At 42.4% G+C, this 25,977-nt stretch overlaps 1 protein-coding gene across 3 annotated transcripts in view; it reads left to right on the forward strand.

The window, feature by feature from the left end:
* Positions 1-25,977, forward strand: part of nlgn3a (neuroligin 3a) — a 113,982-nt gene that overhangs the window by 568 nt on the left and 87,437 nt on the right. For 2 of the 3 annotated variants that reach the window (XM_068585013.1, XM_068585020.1), the window contains exon 2: positions 23,071-23,781. In XM_068585013.1, the coding sequence (XP_068441114.1) occupies positions 23,310-23,781 (472 nt within the window). In that variant the 5' untranslated portion in view covers positions 23,071-23,309. Of the gene's footprint in view, positions 1-23,070; positions 23,782-24,842; positions 24,903-25,977 lie in introns of all 3 variants that reach the window. The other variant, XM_068585004.1, reaches the window with a different exon arrangement.

Genomic DNA, 25,977 nt, shown 5'->3' on the forward strand with positions numbered 1-25,977 from the left:
TGACTCGAACGGAGTCTCATTAGAGGCAAGGATTTGAAAGCTGGATAACCGTGTGTGTGTGTCTGTGTGTGTGTGTGTGTGTGTGTGTGTGTGTGTGTGTGTGTGTGTGTGTGTGTGTGTGTGTGTGCGTGCGTGCGTGCGTGTACGCTGCCAGATGTAACGTGTTGCAACCGTTAATGCAGAACATAAATAATGTGACAATTGCTCAGAGCACTTGTTACTTGAGCATAAAGACATCTTGTGTGCGTGATGGAGCAGCGCGACCCGCAGCCAGACTCTCTCTCTCTCTCTCTCTCTCTCTCTCTCTCTCTCTCTCTCTCTCTCTCTCTCTCTCTCTCTCTCTCTGTCCTTTCTCTCCCTTTAACGCAAATGAAATAGCCCGGTGACTTGTTTCAGGCAAATGAAATTGCGAGCTCTAAAGTTGAACGGAAATGAAACAGAAGAATTACTGAATCAAATCGCCCAGGCTAGATAAGATTGTATTTCTTTAATGAGAGTGGGATCTGGCACCAGTTTGCAGCAGCTACCTCCATCTGTTGTACTGAGGAGCAGCAGGATCTGCCACATGCATACGTGGGGATCCCCATTTGCCTATTTTCTTTTTTTTTTTCGTCTTAGTTTTGCAACTGGTACCTTTGAAGCTTATGCGTGGATAAACATCTCGCTCAATTTGAATTAAGCACAATGCATGTGGTTCAATAAGGTTAATTAAGGATATTTATTTGTCGTGTAGCGACAACAAGTGTGCCTTTCAGTATTACATCCCTGGCCTTTCTCTGATCAAGCTGCCTATGAATCTACCTCTCCTCATCATTGATCTTTTGACCTTTTCCATGACTCAATTCTTCGAAGTAAACAATCTAATTTCCCATCTCTCTAATCCCTGTGACAGCTGTGGAAACCACCACCAATTCAAAGTATGAATTCACAGCGCTGTGATGATACTGCAGGCCACTTTCCACTCTTAATGTTGCTGGACACATGGCATAGGCTTCACGATAAATAGCCTCATTGTAGTCAACGGTAGAGAGAATAATTAACTGTGAGAGAAAAATCCTAAAAAGGGAAGAGGGAGGGAAAATGTCAAGCACAAGTTGTCATGGTGATTGTTTGAATAAGCAATGTGTCCCTGAAACCTAAGCATTTAGGAAACGATCCAGCCTTTTAGTTGGCATGCATACCACACTATTGATGACAGAAGCGCTTAATGGGTGATAATAACGCAGACACATACAATTCCTAGTTTTTGTTGCTGCGCATTTAAAAACCACCCTATGAAATTTGATTAGCACTCTCTGGATTTTGATTTGCCGCCAAATTGCGTTAATTTATATTGTGTGTGTCTTCGATATCACGCAAAGGATTATGCATGCTGCTGCTGCTGCTTCCGCTGCTTATGAATTCTCTCTCTCCGGCCCTTCAGACTTTGTATTCCAGTCCAGCAAAGTGCTATTTTTCAAGTTCCCTGCTGTTTTAATATCCATTCTTCCCTCTCTCTCTCTTCCTTTTTCTTCTGAAAATGTCCTGGGCTTGTGCTTGAGCCGTGGAACAATCATGGCAGCCAAAAATCAGAGCATCGTGTTTCCGCAGTTGGAGAATAATTACCGAGAACGCGGCTCGCTGAAGGTGTTCATTAGCCGGACATATTGGACTTGAAGCCTTGGGGCCTCGGAGAAGTGGTCAACATGTGATCACTGACAGGCGCATACACTAACACAGCGCTTCAAAGTGCAGCACCGAGTCTATTGTTTACCCTGCGAGTCTCCGGGCTGCTCAAGAAAAGCTCAGCGAGACGCCCTGCCTGCCGCAAAGGTCAGCGAGGCTTCGTCCTGACCTAAAGTGAATACACCTGAGTACGCCTCGGCCTGGCTTAACATGGATGAGGCGCTCATTGGCCCGGGAGCCCTCTTATTCTTTAGCCTTCAGAGCCTCTCCCCGCACGCTCCCGTTATTGCTCTCACATCCAGATGCGTGGACGGAAGGCGTGCTCCTCTGTGTATATGCAGAGGTGTGTGTTTGCACGTATGAGAGAGGATGCGGAAGGTTATTTGTGTTTTCTAATATTCTTCACTGTGTTTGACGTGTTGTCTTGGAGCAGCAGGAGCAGGAGCTGAGTAATTTCCCAAATGGATACCTCTGACCTTCTGAAAAAATATGTCCTATCACTGCCTATCCCACACCTGAAGAAGAGTCTGTCATTGTTCTCGCACTGTTTTCACCACTTCGCAATGTCATCCGCACAATAAGGAAAAGGCATTCGAGGGAGAATTTGGATTTAATGCCTTTTATATTTCACTACATTTTCAAGGAAAAAGCTTTGAGTTGGCCTTGATGGCTGATGCTCTTAAAGACACAGTCTGTATGAATGTCTTACAATGCAGACATATAAATATATATTTATATTTATAGACTTCCTCTTATGTCAGTGCAAGAGAATCTTTTTGTTTAGTGGGAGAAATCTGTGTTAACGCCACAATCCCTTCAATGTAAATGATTGAAAGTCCTTCAGGTTTTCCACTAAAGTGTATTTTAAACACAAGTCACATTGTGTATCGCGATGTGTCATCTGAGTTCTTTCATAATCTGTCTCCAGACGTAGATGTACAGTGACTAATGATGGAGGATAAACCTGTCTCTTCGTATTTGCTCAGGAGGATGTGCATTCATCAACATTAAATCACACCTCTTGTGACATGATTGCCAAAGAAAACACCCTGATTGTTTTTTTTTTTGTATTACCAAAGTCATTTTAAAAAATACACTTGTGTCATATTCGTTTTAATAATGAAGAAGACATATTTGTTAAATCCGTGAGAAAATGAAAGAGTCTTTGTTTGACTAACAAAATGGTTTTGGCCTGAGGCACAAAGATACGCCTCAAGTCTACTGCACATAACATATTTAACAGCGATTTTCCATTGTTCATGGCCCAAAAACATCTCCCCTGACTAACAGGTTTCCCTGCCAAAGACCAATGTCTGCTTAGTAAACACGCTTCTTTTGGACATCGCCATTCTAACTACAAAGCAGATGTCACACAGTATGTCTCCACTCACTGTCTGCCAGAAGTTATCTATTTATTATTTATTTAATAATTATAACATTCACACTCAGTAATACACAGACAGATGATGAAGCCTGCTGAGTTGAAATCAGGGACATACCCAAGTATGCAGCTGCAGAGAGGAGCTATTTTCAATTGTTTTCTTTTTTAAAAGGAGACTTTTTAAAAATGCATCACAGAGGGAGAGAAGACGGGAGGCGGGGGTGGGCGGCTGCCATGATAGCGAGACATGCTCTCAGATGCAGATGCCGCTCTCTGTACTTAGACTTACATAAGCTTAGATTGGGACGAAGCTCAGTTTGTTTCATTCATGTGGAACATGCAAAAGACATGAATGAGCTTTTTAACTGTTGTACAGGAGTCAGTCCACTGAAGCAATGGATGCAAGTTGGCGAACACTCCATCGATTCTACTTTGGGAAAGTGTCACGCTTATTTGCAGGCTATGATTTGCATATGGCTCTTGCACATGCAGTATGATATGACAAACGACTAACTCTGAAATTTATGTATAGATTTCTGTGGCCCTGGCACTTTCTGTCCTCTAAAAGTCCACATCTGCAGCCTGCCATCTCATTAGAATTTTAAATTGTCTGTCAAAAGGAATTTAAGGTAAGTCTGAAGGGAACAAAGAAGCAGTCATCCCACCGCTACTTTGGAGCTGACAGGGGTGAGGCCCGGCCTGTTTGTTTGCGAAAAGTTCACCTTAATCCATATGATTTAAATTGCATTTTATTCTGCTTAATCCACCCTAAGGATAGACAGACAAGTGACAGGGAATCAACACTTTCAAATCCCGGGGATGAACGTTACTGTCCAGGTAAAGTTGATGTGGCAGGGTGTGCGTTTCCCCCGTCCCCCCGTCAATTCCCCACCTTCTTATCCATCTAAGCAATCGCTAAGCCCCTTTCTCTCCTCATTTTCTTAACGTGGAGTAAGTATTGTGTGGGCCTGGCAGGACACACGAGCGAGAGGGCCCGTCGAATTCATGGGGTAAATTAGTGAAGATAAGGCCTGAGTCAGTACCTCCAGCCTACCATAGATCCCCCAGGGGCAGGCTCTTAAGGAGCTTAGTAAAAGCCTGTCGTATGAAGACATGACATGGAGCTGGCTAAATGGGCTACGTTGGAGTGTCTCCCATCAACCTAATATTCATATATGGGTCACTGTCGTTCAAGCTTTAATCCCATTCAATTTATTCAGTCTTAGTTATTAATTCAGAGTGTTAGGAAAATAAGGCACTGTGTGTAAGAAAGGTGTGCGTATTAGGGAGGCTCTAATGCAACCAAACTAAGAAAACACTATAGGGCCCACTGTGTAAGAGTCTGTGCCACCAAATCAATAATGAATGCTGGTTTATCCGTCGTAAAAGAACAAGTAAGAACTCCTCCAGAGTCACTGGGTCACACACACTGGGGAAACAATTAGAGGCTTCCTCGCGCTTTGCAATGCCGCAGCTTGTTTTTCTGTCGTTGTATTTTTTTTTTTTTTTCAGCGACACGCATTTTCTATAATTTTTCTCAAGGGTCCAGCAGCATGTCTTTACCGCTGTTGAGAAATTACAGACACCAGTCGCTGAGTCTTTCCCAGCCGGAGCCACAAAAGGCCGCGTCAGGTCCTCGTGATGTGTGTCGGGCCACGGGAAGCGCCAGTCATGGTGACGGAGATGAACGCAGTCTCACGGATGTGTGTGTGTGTGTGTTAACCTCATAATGCTGACAGATTACAGATTTAAATATTTTAAATCTCACAGAGCACATGCTGCCAGTGATGGAGAGAGTGGAAATAACTGCAGTAATGCAGGAGATTAATAAAGATCCTTCCTCACTCTCATACATAAACACACATACTAAAAAAAAACATGCACACACACACACACACACACACACATACTCAAATACTTTGAAACTGGCTGGCCGTCGTATGCTGACAGACCCCTGCACCTTGAGCAAACTCTTGGATAACATATAGTCTTTTAAACTCTTTTTTATTCTCTTTTCCTCTCTGCCCTCTCGCCATTATTGAGGATTTGTGATTAGATATTCGATTTAACCAAATCACTGCTGAAATTGATGCCAGCGGCTGTGTCATGCTGCCTTATCTTTTTGTTCCCGTCTTAAGGCAAGTTGTAAATAATGAAGAAGTGTTTATTTATAATCTTTTTATTTTTTCATCTGTTTTCAGCCAGACTCTCTACTGCACTTTTCACCTGTATTCGTGACAGTACACGGAGAAGGCATTAGGCAGAGACATGACTTCTTCATAGCTCTTGCTCTCTGAGATGTTGCCTATGTAGCTTTTCTTTTTTTCCACTATTTTGGCTTTTGAGAATCCAGGAAACCAGATGAAATTATGTGTATCGCACTGTAATTGTTAAGCTCAGTCAACCAAAAGGCGTTTGGTGTGTCCCTGAGTGGACTATGTTTTTACTCAGGGCCAGAGGCAGGATTTTAGAAATAGTTCAAATTTTCCTTTCAGAATCTTGTGACTAAACCCGTAGAAAAGCAGATAACGATTTTCCTCTGCATTTTCCCTATTGATTCGAGTGTTTCTTTTATCTTTTTAAATGTTTCAAACCCTTCCCCCAGATGGCAGGCATCCAAGTCTGGTGGATAAATTTTAAATCTTTAATTTTTCTCGCCTCGAACAGTCCATTTTCAGGCATTTTAGCATTTTTTTTAATTTTACTTTTTTACCAGAATCAACTTTAAATACGGTAGAAGGTAAACTTCCATTCTGGTGTCCCAAATCCCCCAAAACCATAGTGAGGACATGTCTTGAGTGCCGTCAGTGGTAGCAAGATTCTGTCTGTAGCGATGCTCACATTTCCTCCCACATTCCACATCCATGCAAATCAGGTTGACTGGAGACTAGCTTGCCTGCAGGTATGAATTGTGAGTGTGAGTGGATGTGTGTGTGTGTGTGTGTGTGTGTGTGGTGTGTGTTAGCCCTTTGATGGATGTCCACTGTGTTCTGTGATAGTTTTAGTCTCCAGTAACCTTAATAGGGTAACAAGAGTAAAGCAATATGGATCAGTAAATAATACGCTACCAAATCTATCCAGTCTTTTTTATAGTAATGTGTTTTACAGTGCGGAAGCATTTATATGTCCCATAATACCCCTGTAAACCCTCTTCCTTAATAGGACAGTACCAGCTTTGGGATTGGTTTATTTTGGTGCTTACATGTAGACCTGCTCCTGACTGTAGTCTAATTATATCCCTCGCCAGCTTGGCAATGACTCCTGATAGCCTTTGAGGACGGAAAAATACCTCCATCAAACTCAGGGCCCATCTGTGCCCGCATTCGTCCCAAAAAACAGCCATCCTCCACAATTATAGCGTTCTTGCAATGATTCCATCATCACGCCATCACTTTGTGTAAGAACAGGCTCCAGGAAATTGACTTGATAATAATCTGACAAAATTACCATTGAAGGAAATTAGACTGGGGGAACTTTCTCTGTGTTGTGTTTTGAAGCCACGATACACACTTTGCATGGCTCTTGGAGCTTTACATAATACAACATGTAGCTTATTGATTAGTTTAGATATTGTGAGTGTATAAATGTCAAGCTTTAACATTTAAAATGCACGCTAAATAGCTTTTTCACCTAATATGTTCTCTTCGACTCGCTGCAGCTCATTACGTTGATATGGATCCCGATTCACCTGAAAATCTGGGTCACTACAGAAATAGCCCTGTGGCGTGCTCTCCCAAGACAGCAGGTCTGATGAATTGGTGGCTGTAGGTCACTATGACAAAGGTTTGAGTGAAAAAGTGAGGACGGGGGCAGGAGCTTGAGACTTTGATTCATTTCTTGTTTGTTTTTTATCTAAAAAAGAAGTTTTGTTTGAAGAGTTTGGTGATGTGGGCGAACACATAGCACTAGGGGGATCCTTTAGGCACTTTTCTGATCCTTTAAGTAGCACAGATTTGAGGGTTTATGCTAAAACTGGCCAAGTTATGCACTCCAAAATCCATAATCGTGTATTATTCGTAGAATATGAATACTATGTGGGACGCAGTTTGAACCGTGATCATTAATATGCGGTAGTTCATGGGCTAAAAGCCATTTGAAATACAACAGTCCTGGAGTCAGAAAGTGGCGCTTGTCTTGTCTCTCGAGTCACTAAAACAGGAAGCGGTGGGACGAGACACTCCAGGGCTGGAGTTTCTCTCATAGGTCCTTTCAGCCTGCGCCCACCGTGAATTTCAGCCAGCTTTAAGTACAGGTGTTGAATGACATAATAACGGTGGGCAGTTTGGTCCTGAAGCTGAAGAGTGAAATGATACTGTTGGATAGAAATGGTTCTCCGAGAGTATCTGGAATGGAGCGGGGATCAGAGAGGATAAGAGCAAGGACAGGAGGAAGAGTTGAGATTGAAAGGAAACAAGAGGAAAATGGTTAGGTTGGAGAAAGGTAAGCCTGGATAAGCCTTTTGACAAGTGAGCTCTGGGCTGGAGAAAGCCAGTCAAACTAAAATCTGCCACGTTTGTTTTATTCATGCTGTGGACAACTACAGCTTAACTATCTGTATTTTACAGCGGTACACAAACAACAAGCAGAATACAAATGTAACCGAATTGTGTTCGGCGCTCCGCCTTTTATGTGGAGATTTTTGATTGTGGCAGATCTCCCTGCCATGTTCAAAATTACTAAATGATTCAAGGTTTTCTGACAACCCAGAATCAACTGGCATTCCCATCTCCTATTCTCTTTAATCACAGCCTCTTTCAATCCAAACCTGCGTCACACACATTTGTGTGAAATTCATTTAAAATTCTACAGAAGCCCCAAGTCCAACCGCAAACCGTGACAATAAGCATTTATTGTTGAAGCTTTTTGGTAGCCTGGCACCCAGTAATATGTTAACTAATGGGATGTCGAATGGAGGTATTTGCTATTGCTGCTGAAGAATAACAATTTACCAAGGATATTGAATTTACATTCTTTCAATCTCTTCTTGATTTGTATGACAAAGATATCTCCCAAGTCTACATCAGAAATAAATAATTGAAAGGAAGAAGTATTTTGTATGTTACAGCGCAAAAGGCATCTGAACTTTACAATATTTTTCAGCAAGACTTCCCAACTGCTGCACATCCTCTTGCTTGATTGGTTATTGAAAAAACACCGAAAGGAGTGTCATTATGCAGCGTACACAGACACTTACGCACCCCAAGACTCCTCAGGGTTGATTCTAACGATACCCATGTGATTTACCCAGCAGATCCATGATCACTATGTAGAAAGGAATTTCAGGAGTGACCTAATAAGCCATAGCTTTGTTTCCCATGTGCTTTTTGAAAGGAGACATTAGGAAGCACGAATGAGGAAACCTTATCACAAAAGATGTCGGAAATGTGACATATTTCCTCGGGGATAATTGTGCTTTGTGTCTCGGTGGCCCACTTTTCCTTCATATTGATGCTTTGCTGCACACGAATGACAAACAGCTGCATCACATGTTAAGGTCTTTTTTAGTCAAATCCATTAGCAAAGGTTCAGAGCAGAGGACTTGAGAGCAGAATATCCTCCATTCAGGAAATATTTACTCGTATGCATTTAATTGTTCAGCACAGTGTGAAAGGACTCATCAAATTGGGTTAATGAAGATTCTCAGTTTCCCTTTTAATCTGAGCCTCGCACCCCATACCAGCATAAAAAAAAACAACACTGCTAAAGATAAAGAGTGACCAAACAGTAAAGCATGGATATAGTGGAGAATGGCTCATAGAGGATATTTATGTAATCTTGGGGCACCAGGGCTGACTCAAACCCGACTCAGAGCCGCTGTTGCAGAGAGAGGCCCAAGGACAGTAGCACATTTTCTAAATCCCTGGTAGACACAGAAAGTTAAGACAAGCAGTGCTGCAATAAAACAAAGCCCAACCCATTTATCTGAGCATCCCACACAACCCCTGGCCCAGATTTACAGCCCCGGGCATCCAGAGCCACCAAATATTCTGGCAGCCACTGCCACAGATATTGATAGGAAGAGCTAGAATCCCACCAAGGAATTCTGAGCTGGAGGGGCTAACTTCCCTGAACATGAGCTTTCCCCGTATGGCGCGCAATCAAACACCAAAAGTATATGATTTAAAACGGTATGTACCATAATCACATTGTAAATTGGGATAAATTGGCCCTCATCGATTTTTGCTCTTTTCCTGAACTTGTCTAGCAAGTGTCTTGTGCTATGTGGCATTAAGAGTTTATGGATTGTTTGACAAAGCCAGGTCTTTGATGAGCATTTGTACCCTCCGGAGACAGAACACAGACGCCATTCCATCAAGAGCAAAATGCCTGTTTGAAAACAAATAAAAACAGGCCCCTTCTCATCATTAGATCTAAAGCACTTAATCCTGCAGAGGCGGCTCTCCTCTTCCACTGAAAACCTTTTCTTTGTATCCATCACATATGGATTTCCTCCGTGGAGTATGTCTGCATACCAAGTCGCTGACGCTAACCTCCTAAGTTTGAGGGCAATCTTCACCATTGTGGCCTTCTGTAGGTCACCACAAGGGTGCAAGTATACAGATGTTTTTTTTTAAATTATTAAAAAGATCAAGAGGTGAAAAGAAGTCTTGTGCTGAGATAGAAAAGAGAATATTTCCTATTAGCACGTGCTTTTGTTCCTGAAAGCATCGCACTTTGCTTCTGTCGGGCAAGCTATGTATAAAAACCTAGATCCTATTCCGGCTGAGTAAAAGATGTCTCCTGATTTAGCCACCATTTTTTAACTGCCAATTCATAAAACATAGAAAAGGACAATAAAAAAAATCACCCACACACGCATAAACACAAACTGAGACAAACCCACACAGGCCAGTATTTATGCTAGCCAGGCTTTCTGTTCACCATAGGGGTAACTATTGGTAATATGTGATGTGCAATTGTGGCTCCGAGGGCTTTTTTTTTCTGTGGATATGAAAATTGCGGCAGGGCCTTGTAGTCACATGAAATTTTACAGCAGGCTTTCATTGTTGTGTTACTTCTCACAGAAGCTCCCAGGCTCCGAGGCTCCTCAGCTAGAAAACAACAACGGCCTCGTTGTGCCGTCTCATCTGCGTTGCTGCCTGGTAAAAGGAACATAAAACCCGTCCCCCTGCCAGATCCCGCTAGTCGTCTGTGTATCGGCACAGTTCAGGCACAGAGGAATAGTTTTTCAAAGTGTCACCGTTTAGGGCATGGTTTGGATGTCAGCTGCTAAATGAATAAATAATGTGCCCTCAAGTTGCATTTGATGTAGTGGGATCTGATCCGATATGACTTTTCACTCAAGGTAGCTAACATCCAGATGTTAGAGGAAAACCCTTTTTTTCCCCCTCAGGTTGCTAATGAAACATGGAACAGGGAGGATGTTTATCGTCGTTCCACCGACAAAAACATTATGAGGAATGTTTTTAAAAATGAGGCAGATGGGAGAAGTTGTATCATAAGAGCAAAATTGATTTGGAAATGTTGCATCATGTGTTAGTCTGGCTGCGTGATCACTGTGAGGATGAGTACATACAGTATCTACAGTATGTGTTGTCATTGCTCAAGGCTCCTTTTGCTGCAAAGTCGGCACAGAATAGGAAGCGAAGATACAGTTGTAGCTCACAGTGCGTGCTGTGTGCAGTTTTTGAGGAAGTGCAGACAACCCGAGGCCAGATTTGCCTCCAGTGCTTGGACGTGGCCTACTTCTAATCGTGCAGTCATTAATGTGGTCTTCTACTCTGTTTAAAGTACACAAGTGAGATTTAATTCCTACCCTGAGTCCCGTATGCAGAGGATCTCTCCTGAGTCTTTTTATCCCACTACATTTAGTGCTGTAGTTCATTATGTGAATATGCATACGACAACCTGATGATAACCGGGATCTTTTCTTCTTCAGAGTGAGCACCCTGTATGTGTGGCGCCTTGCTGCATGACCTTGAGTACCCTCAGTAAGCCGCAGTGTCTGAGGATGTGCGTGTTTGGTATCGTAGTGGCCTACTCCTGTCTCATGGACTTTGTAGTGCCCGTGTGTAGTTGAATAATGTCCTGCAGGAGACACTCTAAGTGCAACGTCTAGGACTCAGGCGTCAGCAGTATCAGGGCAACCTCTCCTCTCTCCTCTGTGTGCAATGGCATGGGGGATATTACAGCATTACAACTCATGAATTACGGTCATATTGTTGGCTCAATGTCATGGGACATGGGTGTGTTTCTGGTACCGCCATGGTATCAGCCAAAAGCTAGAAGAAGGAGGCGATATGTCACTGTGCACACTGTTTTGGGCTTTGTTGAGAATTTTAAGCCATTTTTACATAATAATGAAACACGAATTAGGATGCTACATTTGTCACAAACTGTTGTGCTCCGGGCTGCTGCGCTAACACAGGGCCAGGTACAACTCGGTATTCTCTATCATAGAAAATGGATCTGTGCGTTTCCCAAAAGATGGGGGGGGGGCATGCAATAACAAAAGATGCATTACCTAATAGATTTGGCAGAAATGCAGAGTTCAGGGCGGTCTGATAAAGCTGGGTTACAGTACTTTAATCAATCACTAAGAACACAAACCAATTTAGGAAGAAGCCTGACATTCAAGATAGGCTTTCAGACAGGATTAGAAATAGTGAATGGAGAGTGGACATATCTGCCAGGGCGAGCCCAAAGGACTGTTGTCAGGGGAAAGTGTCCCCTCCTCCATGTGTGATATTGAGGCATGTCTCTGCTCACTCACGCCCCTGTGTATTTGAAAAGTCACATCCTGTCTTTCCGGCCTTGCCCCTCAGATACACACATGCAGATGAGTATTCGTAACAAGACAGCATTGGTCGCCTCTGTTGTTTACTCGCTCCCTTCATGAAAGGGCACTGTCATTTAAAATGTCCCTCGGAGCTCATTATCATCTGGAGTCTCCGGCCTTACTAATAATATCTAGAATATCAATGTGAACATGCAGTGAGCAGAGTAAGACGGCTGCTTTTCTGAACAGACAACTGGGAGAGTCACTGGAGGAAAACAGCTGCTTTCTTTGCCGCCAGGAAGTCGTTCTGTTTTTTTCCTTCTTTTTTTTTAAATTTTTTTTTACCTGAACCAATGCAGCCGAATCATTTTGGCTAGACTCAAATATCTTGACATCCAATCCAAGTAAACCATATCACCTGAGTCCGATTCTATCTTCAAATTTTGAAATTAATTCCCAAAGCTTTAGGATTCCCTGAAGGGGAACCCTCGCCTCCAGCTTCAGCCCTGTAGCATGGGATCATTGGAGAAAACAGCCACAGGCTGTAATGCTGCTGGATAAACGGGACGTTCAAATGTGGTGATTGATATCATCTCACTAATCCCCCCACATCTCCTCTAAATCCACCTGGCTGCAGCTCTGAATGAGCCTGCAGTGTGATGAATTAAGATGTAAAGGCTCAAACCACATTTACATTTCCAATTGTCATATTTTATAAATGTAGATTATATATTATTTAAATGAAAGCAGCCAGGATTCTAATTTCCATCATGTTTTGTAGCTGTTTATTTTTACATTCATAGCTCTCTCGTTGGACTTTCCACATGTTATAAATTAAGTATTATACCGCACGTGTTCAGGATGAGATTACATTTCACAGAAAACCTTTCTCTGAAATGTCAAAAACGGTATGCTGTCGAGTCCTTCTGGATATTAAAGTGCTATTAAATTCTTAAACACCTCTTATTAATGGCTGAAAGAGGCCATGTGACACGGCAATGTGTTTGTTTGTTTTTTGTTTACGCTGAAGATGAAGGTCACCCCCTCATTAGTGCAGCAGCCTCTTTTTTGATGTTGTGATATACATAGTAATCAAGTGAGGCTCACATCGCTGTTTACTGTTGACCTTTAGTTAAAAGCACATCACTGTCGGGTCGGTTCGAAACTTAATTATGCTCCCATAAAACTCCAAGGCCCATGTACAGTGGACAGACCTCATTTAATCTGCTGTCATTAGGCTACAGTAACCCTGTGCTCCCTCTGTAAATAGAACCCACACCATAATGCTCATGGATCCATTATGTCTTTTTTATATAAGAAAATAGATGCTGAGGGGTTTTTGCTGTGTCAAGTGCACTCGTGTACAACCCGGCTTTCAGCTATGTATTCAGAAAACCTGCTTGTCACACAACAATACACTTTGGCACCTCTCACTTCTCTGCAACTAGCAGGCATTTGCATGTCAATAGCATCAGTCTACCCCTGTGCTTTTGGCATTTGTGAATACTCTGAAAGGGAGCCAGGTAGTGCAGTGGAGGTCTCTGAATAGAAACATCAGAATAATGTGTTCACGAACATGTTACTTTCTCAAAATGCATCTTGGCTCATTTAATCATCGATCACAATCAAGCACGTTGAGACGTGCAACTCAGCTTTTAAAGTATATGCATGATTTTGAAGCATGCACACGCCTCAAGGGAACAGGAGAAACTGCACAACTGCTGCAGAGGATGCAACACACTGGGATACTTTTAGATCACATCAAATTAATAAATCCCCGTTCCAGCAGTCTAACACCATATTTTACCTGAATGTGGAATAGCTCCGTGTTTGCACATTACTGTAACTGCTGCAAATGTGAAGATACCTAATGCATTATTACCTCATTAATTTTACAGGCAGCATCTGGGTCATGTCTCTGCTTGGTATATGTATTATTCTGTGGAGCCCTTTCACACCGAATGATACAGCTGATCTTTCACTTTGCACTGAGAACTGCTGCCTACTTACCTTAAATTAAAGCTGTTATTTAGCTTATTAGGCCATGGAAAGATTCATTTTCTAAGCATACTTACACTACACATTGTACTTGCTCTCCCACACACACACACACACACACACACACACACACACACAAATGCACAAGGCAATTCCATTTCACAGTAAAAGCTTTCATTTTATGATGAAAAACATAATAATGTTTATAATACAAATTTTAAATTCTTCTGGACAAGTAGATCTGAATTTGGTATCTTTCTCTCCGCAGAAAACATAATTCAAAATGCAGTGGATGAAAGTGGTGAATTACATGCACTCGTTGCAAGGCTTCACTGCTTTTTGAAATGGTGCATAGCTAAGTGTTGTCCTCAGGATGATCAGCTCTTCAAAGGCCTTGCTTTGTGTGGTTTATGAGGATATTTCTGTTTGTGTTTTAGCTTCTGGAAAGGGTGTCGCAATAATTAATTTTCTCCATTCCGACCAGGAAATGTCCACTGAATTGGAGACTGTAAAATAATCCCCGTTTTAGATGTCTATTGTATGCTATTAACTGCAAAGACGATCTAAATAACGTTATCATCAGAAGAATACTTCTGGCTGGAAGGAATGGTTTTGCTCTGTTTAAAAAAAACACCCACCAATGAGTGTTCCTCTTAGTTGCATAGCTACCTTTGATACTGGCTCTGCAAATGACTATTAAGGCCAAGGACAACTGCATGGGCTCTTTAACCCAGAGGAAGGTTCAATACTCACCATAGGAGCTGATCCTTCTATGATGTTGTATTGCAGTGCCAATGAACTTGGAGCCCTGATTGTGAGAGATCAACTCCCCGTTGTAATTACCAGCCAGACCTCAATTAACTCACAGCAAACCTTCAGTTCAACTCTATATGTTTGTGAAGTGTTAATAACTGCTTTAAGAAAAATGTTTCCCTTACTCCCATTCGGCAGTCACTTCTTTGGATCAGTGTGCGTTGCATTGCATGGTCAGATACATCACTTGAAGCATTTAACGGAGTTTAAACAGGAAACAAACAATGTACCCCAAAGTATTCTCTTATTAATCTCAAACCACAATCAATCAGTGTAAATGCAAAGTGTGTTTTCTTTTCAGACAGTGACTCGTGACAACCATGTGCCATGACGAGCATTATTTTTGTCCAAAGAATACAGCATGAGTGATACACACCAGTTCACATTTAAAGTGATTGCCATAAACTTTGATTGGCGTTATATATGTAGTGCTATGCCAGCGCTGTTCAGGTTCCTTGCACTTGCCTGAATTTTATAGGGGATGCATCCCAGAAGGCTAAAAATCCATCCTCCTTTCAACTGTAAGCCAGAAATTGATGTTAGTGCTGCCATGTTATACGTGCTGTCCTCACATTGGAGGAGATGAGAGGAGCTGCTTGAAATATCTGCTGAATTCTCCTTGGTATGCTCGAGTGTATCCTCTCTAGGAATTCAATCATGTTTCACATGTGCTCACCATGTCCAATCAAATGTGTGGCCACTTCACAGTTGTGGGGTGATTTGACCAGCAACTGGGACACATAACATAGAGGTAGCGATGTTAGCAAAGCGCACCTTGCAAATCAGCTGATCACAGACACTTATGTGATAATAGGCCTGATGAAGATGCTCTTTTGGAAATTTACCCAGGCGTCATGCTGAATTTGCAACACACAGAAGCCATAGAAATTCAGATTTCTTTGACACCACTTTTAAAAGACTATTGCTGATGAGAAACTCGAGAAGGGAAAGATTCACAGTGAAGAAGAGTTTCTTTACTGTGAATCTTTTCCTTTTCCTTCTCATCAGCAACAGTCTTTTCAAAAGTGGTGTCAAAGATGAAGAGGACAATAAAAGGGCAAACACGAGTAAGGGTGTTATCTCACACCCTAGCAATTGCTAGTTTGCGTCCATTGGCATGTTCGTCTTAAAAGGGGTGGGGGGGTCTAAGGGCTTTGACATTGTTTTATTTCATGACATGAATTAAATGGTCGACTATTTAAACCATAAAATGCAATATCTTATAAATGTAGGAAGGAATGTCAATACACACGCATTGATGTGTTTCATCACATCATATATTATAGTTTGTATATTTAAAAAATACAATTAAGTGTGAAGTTACTCCTTAATCCAGCACTAGGGATTTTCAATGTAAATGTGTTTATCACCAAGAAACGTTTCGACCAGTCACATATCTCGGTCTATACATAAATATTACTGTATTTTTCCATGTTGTTGACGATTAGCCTTTCCATTTTCTCAGTAGTAAACCGCTCTCTTCTCTGGTTTGGTGAATCTGCCATGAAAATAGCAACGCGCCAGGTGTCTACGACTTTTGCCCCCCAGTGCTTGTTCACAAGGGAATGTTCGGTCCCTGTGAATTATAGAAAACTATCTAGACCTGCTCAATAGGAAAAGAGTCCCAAGATAACTTCTGTTATAATTTGACCCTTTATAAATATAAACAGTCTACTGCCATGCTAGTATCTCTGTGTGGCTGTGCTTACACAGTGGAGCGTGTAAGCGGTATGCTAACGGTGCTAACATGCTGATTTTCAGCAGGTATATTGTTTGACATTTTGACCATCTTAGTTTAGTGTGCTATTAAATTATCATTTGCCAAAGTACTGAAAACAAAGTACAGCCGAGTCTAATGGGAATGCCTTTTGTGTTGCAGGTATTTGGTACATACAATTATTGGAAACATTTTGAACTGATGATGATGCAAGATAAACGAGCCAAACTGTTAGTGGAGATAAGGAAATCCCCAAAATGTATAGAATACTAATGCAGATTAAATAGTTTGTGATGGAAGATGTGAAATGTATCAAATGAACAAAATGAACCCTTTTTTAATTAGACTTTCCTTGTTTACAAAGTCACGACAGAGGCCATCCTTGCCTGGTGCTCTTTCATTAGCAACACTTTGAAGCTGTGTTGGCAGGGTGATAGAAAATGCCCACAAAACACTCCGTCAAGTGAATAGATCCCACCCTGCAAACGGCATCTGTGGGAGGGTGGATAATGAGTATGCCATGTGTAAAGCCTTAATGTGTTTACATACAGCTAGATTAGAGACGGACCCAATACTTGCCCCTGCGGTTTCTCAAAGAATCCCTGTGGGCTGCCTGAGTGATTAGCTCGTTTTACTTTTTTTTTTTTCCAGAAGGAGTGTCTATGGGATGCTGCACTGGATCGATAGGAGTTAAGATGATGAACTGTTGGGGAAATGTATTTATTATTTATCGTTTTTTATGTAACCTCCCTAGTCCTTTTCTATTTAATTGAGTCAGTTTGCTTTGATTAACATCCGTATACCCCCACATATTGTTTTATATATCATATTACTACCTCAACCATATCTGACATTCAGAGGCATGCACACCCGGTAAAGAGAAAAAGAAGCCGTATAGGTGTAGGGACGAGCCACTGCCTCGACTCCAAGATCAAATCTGTCCCTATTATTTTAGTCACGAAGAGCAAACAGTTGTTTCAAGCACCGTCAGCAGTTAACAGAATTGCCATTATTTATTTGCTGTGGAGCCACAGAATTCACCTCAACACCTTGAATCTGTCTTTATTTGGCCTGCCAAGCTCACCTCCCCGTGTTTCCTTGGCTGTTTGGCTGGAAATGATACATGCGGAAGCATTTATCCAGCAGCCAGGAGAAGGGGTGGAGACAGGCGGCTTAGCAGGCGGCCACAGCGGCAGCGCCGTCATTCCATACCATCTCCCTTTTGCTTCTTTAGAAAATATGCCAGCATCACGCGGTGATTAGCAGTCAGAATGTGCTGCGTCTTTGTCCTTGATTTAATGCCAAATCTCCTAAGCAATAACGACTGCACAGGCTCGGTCTCTGACTGGGAAAAAAAGGGAAGGAACGGAAGAGTAGGCCCTCATCGCTCACTATTATAGTAGCATTGGTTCCCAGCAGGAGCCTTACGAAGCCGCGGTTTGATTTGACATTTTCTGAATGTTCATTCTGAAACATGCCAATCTCCTTGATTTAATATGGCGGGCTGTTGTTTGTCAAGCCCGGGAGCTTATATACAAAGCGTGCGTGCGAGAGGTGCCGTGCCGTATGTGTGTGTACATTCATTATTGATTTTGCTGTGCTGGAATCCACGTTTGTCTATTTGAAATAAACACGTGTAAGCGGACAATTTACAGATATTTTCCCCACATTATTGACACGCAGGGGCCAGAGAGCAATCCTATCATCAGCTGAGCTTGTTTTAAAATGGAGCCTTCGCACTGATGTAGATTGGTGTCTTTCTGGAGCACAAATGGGAGGTGAAGCCACGAAATTAAGTTTTTGCCGTTGCCTCTCACATTTTAATGAGTTCAGCCGAGGTAACCGCTCGAGTACATGGGGGTTTCTGTCTTCTGCTTCCTATCTTGTTGCCTGTCTCTTATCATTTCTATAATGGCACTTTCCGCCTTTGTTATAATGTAACAGCACCAGAAGCATTTGTAATCAGTGATTACACTCTCTCAGGTCAGGACGGCTCACTTTATTTGAAGTTAGATGTTCCAGAGGACTAATGCATCTTTGTGAATGCTTTTGTTGCAGTCCAGCTACAACAATAACAGAGTGGGGAGAGTCAGAAACTCCATCTACTCAGAACTCTTATTGGTTCCTTTTTTTAACAGAGTCCATTCAGCCTCTCTCTCTAAGGGATGTCAGGGCGTAGGAGTACATTTGGCTCTGTGCTCAGACTTTTATTGCGATGCAGAGATCTCTCTGCTGCAGGAGAACAAAGGGTCTTCTACAATAGCTGAACACGGCTGTGGGCTCAGACCAAAATAAAGGGGAATAAAGTCCACGTATTTCTAAATATGGGATCTGTTTGGGGACAACTCACATGTTGTACCGACGGAGTCTTTTTTGAATATTGATGAATAGGGATTGGACTGGCAGAATCTAAAATGTCCCATCATTCAGAGACCGTAGCATTGGGGAGGATTGTGTTTAACGACTTGTACTTGGTGGAGTGCCGTCTGGCATTAAGGGCTAATAACCTCCCTTAGACTCAGCACCCCTCTCTCCTCCTTCTCTCCTCCCTCTCTCCTCCCCCCTGCCTCCATCACCCCAGTTGTATTTATTATGGGCTGCAAGGCCACGGTGATGAGACGATCAATATTTCTGGGATGATGAGGGAGAACTCATGCAATCTCTCCCTCTCTCTCTGTTCCTCCCTTGGCAGTGCTTCAGCAGGTATGAGATCAAAGCGGAGAGGACCTCTGAGATGCTGTTGGAGGGGAGACAGATGAAGTCCTCTGTGCTGTGTGTCCTCTAAACACACACACTCCATCACGGTGTCCTATGTCCTTGTTGTGTCCTGATTAAAAAGTTTGACCTGATGTAGTTCATCTCAACAAGAATTAGTGTTATTACACTCATTCTGCTGCAGATCTAAACATGAATAACCTCAGTTAAACTTGAAATAGAACATATTGTGTCTGTGGGGAATAAAAATGTGACATGACAAGACATATTTCAATTCATGTTGAAAGTTTGAAGAGGGATCAGAAATGCAGTCGTAGATCATCAGGTACTTTAATGTTGTAGTTCTGGAAGTGTTTACCGAGTCTGTGCACATCCAGAATATGAATAGTGATCGACAGAGAACATGTGTTTAATTACGCTTGTTTAAGTAACTTTTGGAGCCTCCTCTGAAGTTCATGAGAGAACTATCTTGCACGCTTACTCATATTTTTTTCCAACAATGATGGCGTCAGACACCACAGTGGACACCATTGCATCATTCCAGACACTGCCACATACTGGCCAGGTGTTGGAAGTGCAAGATACATTTCTCAAAACCAAGATGGCCGACAGGCAGTCAGAAAATGTGAACACAGGATCTCATGCCAAGCTTTCGTACTTGCAGGTAAATCACAATAGTTTTCACCTAAATTGGAATAAACTTCCTGACTGAATCAGAATTTATGAATGAAAGGGTTTCAAACTATATTCTCCATGTTACTGAACAGAGAATCAGGACTTTCCTGGATGATGTAATGATCCTATTCATGTATGTAATTGCCATCATTATATCAAATCTGTGCCACATTTTCTGTAATTTTGGCACAGAGGATAGGTTAAACATTACAATACCCAGGAGCCTTGGCTGCTGTTGCCATGGAAAGGAGGCCAGTCTGGGGCATGAATTGGAGCATCAGTACATTCAAAATGCTTCGTTGTTATGGTTCATATTAAATTACTTTAAGCTGAATAGATAATATTGAGCTTCCACTGAATTTCAAGCTTGATGATTCAATGTTTCTTGCTGAAATACACCTTGGGAGTCGTAGTTAACTTTCCCCTCAAAGTTTTTATGTGAACAGGCTTCTCGACTTTCTATCAAAATTCCAGATATGTTCTAAATCTCTTTTTACTAATGATTTTGACTGGAGAATTTTATGAGAAAAAATAAATGGGACTTTTACTTCCAGAACCAGTTCCATGATCATTTTATATTTTATGGTTATGTTGAATTGTGTTCCATTAAACTGAAAGGTGTTTCCAATATTTAGTCACTTAAAAAAAAGAAAATAGGTTTTGGATAAAGTGGCTGTAAATGGAAGGACAAACTATTAGAAAACTCTCAGTAAAAGGCAATATAATTCAACAGCAACAAACTACAGCTTCTAAAATGACCATTAAGTTTACACTTCCCAAGAACGGTTTCAACAAAAGCGTAACATTTGTGTATAACCTTCATGAAGGTGGGGTTTATTGCAGGTCTGTTGTATTAAACAGAATTAGTTAGGTGTATCCAATAAACTGGCAACAGAGTGCATTATATGGCTATATATTACTGCTTGTGTTTTGTGGTGTTTTCTTGTTGAGCTGTGTGTTTTCTTATAAAGGCCATCGAGGTTCAAACATTTCACTCTAGCAGTGCTGTGGTGTGTGGCACGGATCAATGTTGTATGATGACATTATATATTTATCTTTTAACAATATAGTTCATAGTATTTGAAGTTGGGGGATATGGCAGTAGCGTATGTTTTTTCCGCTCCTGCTACAGGTAATCCGAGTGAGCACGTAAGGGACTTTGTCAATGTGACTTCTCTGCATTTCAAAGCCTTTGCCAGCCCCCAGCAATGCATGCCTTTTAGTCCCTGGATTGGCTATGGATGGCTTTTCATGTATTATGACTTAGCAGGTGCTCGGTGTGCCGAGTCTCTGAGGAATAGTCCACTACACACATTTCGTTTGCACAAGTGAAGGGGGGACTCATCCGCAGTATTTACAATATGTACTGTTTGGGAGGGCTTACATGGACAACTTCCAACGGCAGGCTTTTGGTTGATCAACGTCTGTAGCAAATGGGAAAGCTGCCTAGCGATAACAACACCACCAGGAATGTCGGGATTGCTTTCTATCAGTGGTTAGTGGCCCTCCAACGGCTGCTGCTACATTATAAATCATTTACACAGTCATTTTGGAATGCAATATCCTCCTCTAAATGCTGGCTTTTCTTCTCCATTGGTATTAGAGCAAATACTGCAGTAGGCGCACAAGGCAGAGGGGGACTCTAAGCTACAGAAATTGAAAATTGATCAGGCAGTGTGGGAAGGTGTTGTCACTGGCACCACCGGTTCACCCTGGAACTGTTGATTAGCCTTTACAGCGCTGTCGCTGCAGGTCCCTGTGCTGCCTGTAGCTACATCCTCCTTTCTCCTGTTCATCCCAAAAGGAGATCTGTTGTAGGAGCGTGAAGGGAGATGACATTTATACTCTACCTTGTTCATATCTATACCAAAGGGAAACGCTGCATGACATTAAGCAGGGCTGGTCTTTTTTTTTTATCCTGTTATTATGTGCTTTGTGTATATGTATGACTCCGGCTGATGGGTTTTAGCAGCGCTTTTCCTGTAAATGTAGATAATCTTAAAGGCTCCGTTCATACTGGCCTAATATCCATTCCTCGTGTGTTTTCAAGGGAAGTGATGGAGGACAAAATCCACAGTCCTATCTCTCTGCAAATATACATTCTAAAATTAATCTGCGGTTATTATGAGGCTTCAGCGCTGAGTTAGTGGAATCAAATCGGTGTCTTTTAAGTATAAAACCCGCTCTCTTGTTTTTTTTTTTATATTATCCCACTGCAGCTCAACAGGAAAAGTTTAACACTGTCTGTTAAAAGTGAAACTAAAAAAGGCCTTAACTTGATTTGACTTATTCAGACTACAGAATTCTTCAGATGAACTCTTAGATGCATGTTTTTCACTGTCCCCCATCACTTCTATTGGGAGCATGTGAAGGCAACTACACGACCCTCAAAGTTGTCAAGTTGCTGTACTGTTCTCACTACCTGCCTCGTAATCGGGAGTTGTTGTGGTTTCCTTCTACATGACTGGCCGGGGGTCACACACTACAGCATCTTTCACCAAGAGTAATCCCACTTGAGTATGTCTGGCCTCCAAACTTTGTTTTATCACAAAAACACGCTCAATAAGTGGCACAGCGGTAGTGTTGTCGCTGTTGATGATGTTACAGCCCACATCTTTACGATTTCCCCGAAGTAGATCAGGCACTGAGTTAAGAAAACATCCAACCCTTTGGTCCGTAATGCAAATGCAGCACACGCAGTAAAGCTCTACTGTTAGAGACAACCACTTTGTCAGGATTCCCCTCAGCCCGCATCTCATTCTCTCAGGTCCAGATACTCAGCATGGTAGATCTCTGGAATGTCTCAGCTCACATCTTTGAACAGTTCACACACAGCACTTGAGTGCCAATGTGCGAGCGCTGAGCCAGTGCATATGTGGCAAGCTTAAAGATCCTGGCTTTATTTGTGTCGCACAATCTGGACATAAAGAGGGGATCTTTAATGGTCAGTATACACAGTAGGAAATATTACACCTAACCGGTATCATGTTGATGCTGCCAATCTGACATTTGTTTTATGAAAGAAAAAACATTGTGAATCTATTCTTAAACTAATCGTTGGCCTTTGAAATATATAATAATATTCTACTGTCAGTTGATGCTTTTCACATTTCACTTGTCCTATCAGCATTATTAGGTATATCATGACAAGTTGCCCAGCATTTAATTGAAGTATCTAAGTCAAAGGCAGCTTCTTGATTATGTGGATTGATGATGAATCTCTGTTTATGTGAGCTATTTAATGTTATACCAGAGAAGAACTCCACAAGTAAAAAAAAATAAAAAATGACTGACTAAAAATGGTAGCTGCAAACTGGTCAGTTGTCAGGGAAATGTCATTCATTTTCCTGTCCTCTTCTCTTGCAGCACGGGATAGAAGATCTGACGAGCAGAGAGAGGACGCTGAATAAGGAACTCGCTGCAGAGAGGAGCTGTGTAACTGTGACCGCATCTCCTCGTCTGCAAGCCGGCGGGCTCCAGTGTCCCAGCTGATGACTGTCCCTCAGGTGGCTGGACTGCAGGACTGAGCGGGAAGTTTGCTCTGAGGGGGGGTTCGCCCCGGCTTGTATGTTGGTCAATTACAGTCGCACTCGCTCTCAAGGACCATGTGGTTCTCTCCAAGGAGAGGTTGTCTCCCCTCGCAGAACTGGCGCGCTGCCCGCAGCTGCACCAGTTTCAATGTGTCCTTGTGGGTGTTAAGTTTTTGTTGGTGCTTTCTGGCCGTGAGAGGTCAGAACTACCACCCCACTGTGAACACGCAGTATGGCAAACTCCGGGGGGTGAGGGTGCCCCTGCCCAGTGAGATCCTTGGGCCGGTGGACCAGTACCTGGGGGTTCCATACGCCGCCTCCCCCGTAGGAGAAAAACGCTTCATGCCCCCGGAGCCTCCTTCCTCCTGGTCAGGCATCAAGAACGCCACTCACTTTGCTCCGGTCTGCCCCCAAAATATTCACAACGCTGTGCCAGAGATCATGATGCCTATATGGTTCACCTTCAACCTGGATATAGTTACTACGTACATACAGGATCAACACGAGGATTGTCTTTATCTAAACATCTATGTTCCAACTGAGGATGGTGAGTGCGTCGAGTAAACAGGAAACCAAACCTCTCCTCCTACTATTCTGTCTCTTCCCTTCTTCTCGCTCTGTCTTTCCTCCTAAATTTTGTGTCAACTCTGTATTTTGCGCGGAGCATGACCTGTTGTCTGGCGCATGCTGTGTCCCGTGTCCATCATCTCAACCTCCCATATTGACTTGATCCTTCATTTAGTCGTTTTCATCAACTCTCCCTTTCCATGCCACTGTTAGAGGTTCCTCTTTTGATGACTAAATGACTTATTAATATGACCCCAAAAAAAGAAAAAAGAAATCTAATCATACAAAGAGCAGATTGGATATACTTGGTGCACCTTCCTACCCTCACTGTCTTGACTGTTCTGGGGATATTAGCCATTAGCGATTAGTAGCCTGCCTCATAAGTGAATGATCTACTACTGTAGGGTTGGTGAAATATTCTGTCTGGTACACGAGAGGCCTGTGGCATCAGCCTGACCTATGTAAGACCCTTTACTCTCCTTGCTTCATCCGGTTTGTCCTTGCACAAAGCTAAAAGATTGGGCTCCACTGTGACTCAAAGTCTCACAAGTTTCAGATGTCTCGATGTTGACTCTTGTAAATGGCCACCATTATTTCACCACTTGAAGGAGACCCACACAGGAAAAAAAAAGGCTTGAAATGTTAAGTGCTCTGAGAATCAAATGGGCAATGTCAAATAACACTGTCACTTATCAGATTACAAGGTGAACTGCAAAACGTTGAAAATGTAGCCTACTGTGTGGCTGTAATGGGTCTTAAATAGAAGTGCATGTGAATATGGGCTTCCTGTGTCCCAGGATGCAGCAAATTCATTCCACCATTTTGGAATATTTCTGCAGCAACACCCCAGTTACTTTCTCAACAGGTCCACTGTTGTTGTTCTTGTTGTTGATGATGACTGGGAGGGTGGGAGGAGGAGGGTGAAGAGGGTGAAGAGAGAGGGGGGGAGGGGGGGTCTGACTCAGTCTGAGTTGTTGCATGTCACATGCGATCTTTTCCAGAGCTCTCTGTTATTTTGTAGTTTTTCCATTCATTTTACAGTCAAAAGAATATCCAAGGAATGTGCCAGGAAACCCAACAAGAAAATGTGTAGAAAAGGAGGTATGTAAAAAAAAAAAAAAAAAGAGACAAAGAGAAAGCCAACACGGAACGAAAGAAAGGAATTGAGAGAGTGAAAGAGAGAGGAGAATGATGGGTGCATCCTTCCAAAGCCGCCAATATCGCCACCTGTCAACTCCCAAATCAAAGTGCTAATTGGGATGAACGTGGGACTTGTGACTCAGATCAACCTTGACATGAATGTGAGAGATGAGCGGGTGGTTGTGTTGCGTGTGTGCATGTGTGCGTGTGTGTGTGTGTGTGTGTGTGTGTGTGTGAGTGTGTGAGTGTGTGCATACTGAAGTGTGGTTTTGCGAGTGTGTGTCAAGAAGCAAAAATGCAGGTCTCTAAATAAAAAATGACGCTTTGTCAAACAATAGATTGTGATGTGTGAGAATAACATTTATTTTGTTTTTTTACATGATTGTATGGCTTGTTCATGTTTAAAGTGTAACCCTCTTTAATTCAGATACAACGGTTGATTAAATCAGAGGCACGAGTGCTGCTTTGTGAGACTAGAAGATAAGATTTGACTTGGTATGCAAAGAACTTTAGTCATGTTTCAGATGGCTCTGACAGCACTTAAGACACCAGCTTATTGGAAGTATTTGTCAAACATGACACCTGAAAGCGTCAGAGCCTCAGCAGTTGATTAAATTTACGCTAAAAAGTGGAGGGCCACCTCTCTCTTGAATTTATGATTCACAATTGTTCAAATAGGGGCTGGTAGGGTGTTTTATTGGCATGACAGCTTTCATCTATCCATGTGGCAAATGCTCGCAGCCGTAGAGAAACGCAGTCCAATTTCATTAGCGGCAGCTGCAATCTCACTGTTGTAACAACAGAGGACTAATTCTCTTCTCCTGCCTGAAGGCAGCAGAGGACCTTACGAGTAGCCTGCAGACAAAGAGCATGTCTTGCGCCACAGTAAAGCTTCTGCTTCAGCTGCGAGACCTGTGCTGTTGATTTCCATGGAGGCAGAAGGCAGCTATTGGCCTCACTGTGCGCTCATACACTCTGCTTTGGTAAACCAATTTTGTGAGAGAAAGACTGGCCCTCCAGGCACATGTGCTTCTGA

This window comes from Clinocottus analis, unplaced genomic scaffold (assembly GCF_023055335.1).
Source record: "Clinocottus analis isolate CAN_PGR_092001 unplaced genomic scaffold, fCliAna1.0.p SCAF_10, whole genome shotgun sequence".
In the NCBI taxonomy this organism is placed as follows: Eukaryota; Metazoa; Chordata; class Actinopteri; order Perciformes; family Cottidae; genus Clinocottus; species Clinocottus analis.